A 1804-nucleotide genomic window follows, 5' to 3' on the forward strand; every position below is an offset into this window, starting at 1 on the left:
CCTTGACAAGGACGGCAGCTTCTCTGGTTCCTATTTGCCAGGGCCTGCAGCCAGCGACCCCAAAATCCTCAGCTCACCACTGGAGGGGTCCCAGCAGGATGCAGGACTGGTCCCACAGCCCACCTTCTCCTTCACTGTGTACTGGCGGCTCCAAGGTAGGCAGGACGGGGCCGTTGCTCTGCAGCAGCGATGCCAGCAGGACCCAGGGAGGTGGCTTCATGCCTCATCACCCCATCTCATGCTTTCTTGGACCCTTCCAGACTTGGAGATGGCCCGGATGACTGCTTTCCTGGGCCAATGCTATGTGGGCACCAACGGAGAGGAGACCCTGCACACACTGTGGCTCATGCGAGAGGCAACTGAGAGCCCTGCTGAGGACTGGAAAGCCACTTGGTGAGCATCACGTCCTGACCTCCTCTATGCTGAGCTTTCCTGCATCCTGGGGCTGGAGAGGGGAGGAATCCCATGGGATGAGGTATGGTGGGACTGAGGGGGTGAAATGGGTTTGTCACTTGTGATGAGCAGGGGCTAAGGAGCATCCTTGTGACCTGGCCAGCTCCTGTGTCCTGGGTATGTCCCAGGGTGGGTGACCCCAGGACATGGTCTGGCCCCACCCAGACCCCTCTGGGAGTCTTCTTGCACTCTGCCCAGCACGGAGAGAGCAGGACATGGTGCCAGTACCTCGTGCAGCCTCCACCACAGGGTGCTGGAGTGCTGGGCATCCTACTCAGTGCCCAGTGGGGCAGCAGGGGACACAATGCACCCCCACCCCAAAGTTTCCCCTCTGTACCCACCAGTATAATGTAGGTGACCCCAGTTGGGTGAACCACAGTGATTTGGGGTTTTCTGCAGGATTGGCACCAGCATTTTCACCCGGATAAAATAACAGCGAGTGGGAACACCCAGGAGGTCCAGGACTGCAAGGAGATGGTGCTTCACCCGGCCAGGCTCTGCCCCTGCTGATGAGCTGCGTTTCAGCAGATCTCAAGCCCACAGGTTCATGCTTTCCCAGGCAAGTCCATCTCAGCATGAAAGCTGGGCAGCAGACACAAAATAAAGGGTTTCTGTGGGGATGCAGAGCCTGGCTCTGGTTTCTGCCCTGCCTCAAGCCCCTTGGGTTTGTCTTGCCCTGCAGACATTTGTGCATGGGGAGGTTTTGTGCAGCATCACCAAGGGCAGCATGGTCCCTAGGGATGGGGCTGTCCCATGTCCCCTGCCTGGCAGCAGGCAGCACCGCTGCACCTGCAGAACTACCACTGTGCTGTGGGTAACTTATCCCTTGGGGTCCCTCCCAAATGTCCCCAGGGGTACGAAGTAACCCGGGCTGTGTCCAGGTGGTGGGATGAGGCACAGCCTCTGTGGGACACCGCAGGCAGCATGTCCCAGGGCTGCAGGGCAGGCTCCAGGGAGGTTGTCCTCGGTGTGAGCAGAGCGGAGGAAGTTTCTCAGGCACCTCAATGCATGGGGCGGCTGCAAATGGCTTTTGCAGAGCCTGCAGCCTCCCGTTCCCAGGCCTGGCGGATGCGCTGCGGTGGCTGGTTGCCAACCATCCCATGGGTGGGACAGCCCATCCCAAGAGAGACCTCTCCGCAGGGCCAAACAGCCCATCCCAAGAGAGACCTCTCTGCATGGCCGTGTCCCCTGAGCAATGCACACATGGGGGTCCTCCAGCCAAGCCCCTGCTGCACCTGCCAAGCCCCTGCCAAGCCCCTGCTGCACCACGCGTGGCCAGGGAAAGTGAAGAGCGGAAGGATGCCTCTGGCACTGGCTGGGGGGTTTTTTGGGCATTTTCCGCCCTAACTCT

The 1804-nt window shown here is 60.1% G+C and overlaps 1 protein-coding gene across 1 annotated transcript; it reads left to right on the forward strand.

The window, feature by feature from the left end:
• Positions 1-7: 7 nt before the first annotated feature.
• On the forward strand, positions 8-886 carry LOC104530526 (avidin; the record flags this gene model as incomplete). The annotated part of the gene is made up of 3 exons (XM_010175128.2): positions 8-155; positions 261-393; positions 853-886. Coding segments are annotated over 3 exons (315 nt in total), but the record flags the coding sequence as incomplete, so codon positions are not given.
• Positions 887-1804: the final 918 nt, after the last annotated feature.

This window comes from Antrostomus carolinensis, unplaced genomic scaffold, assembly GCF_000700745.2.
Source record: "Antrostomus carolinensis isolate BGI_N321 unplaced genomic scaffold, ASM70074v2 scaffold35619, whole genome shotgun sequence".
In the NCBI taxonomy this organism is placed as follows: Eukaryota; Metazoa; Chordata; class Aves; order Caprimulgiformes; family Caprimulgidae; genus Antrostomus; species Antrostomus carolinensis.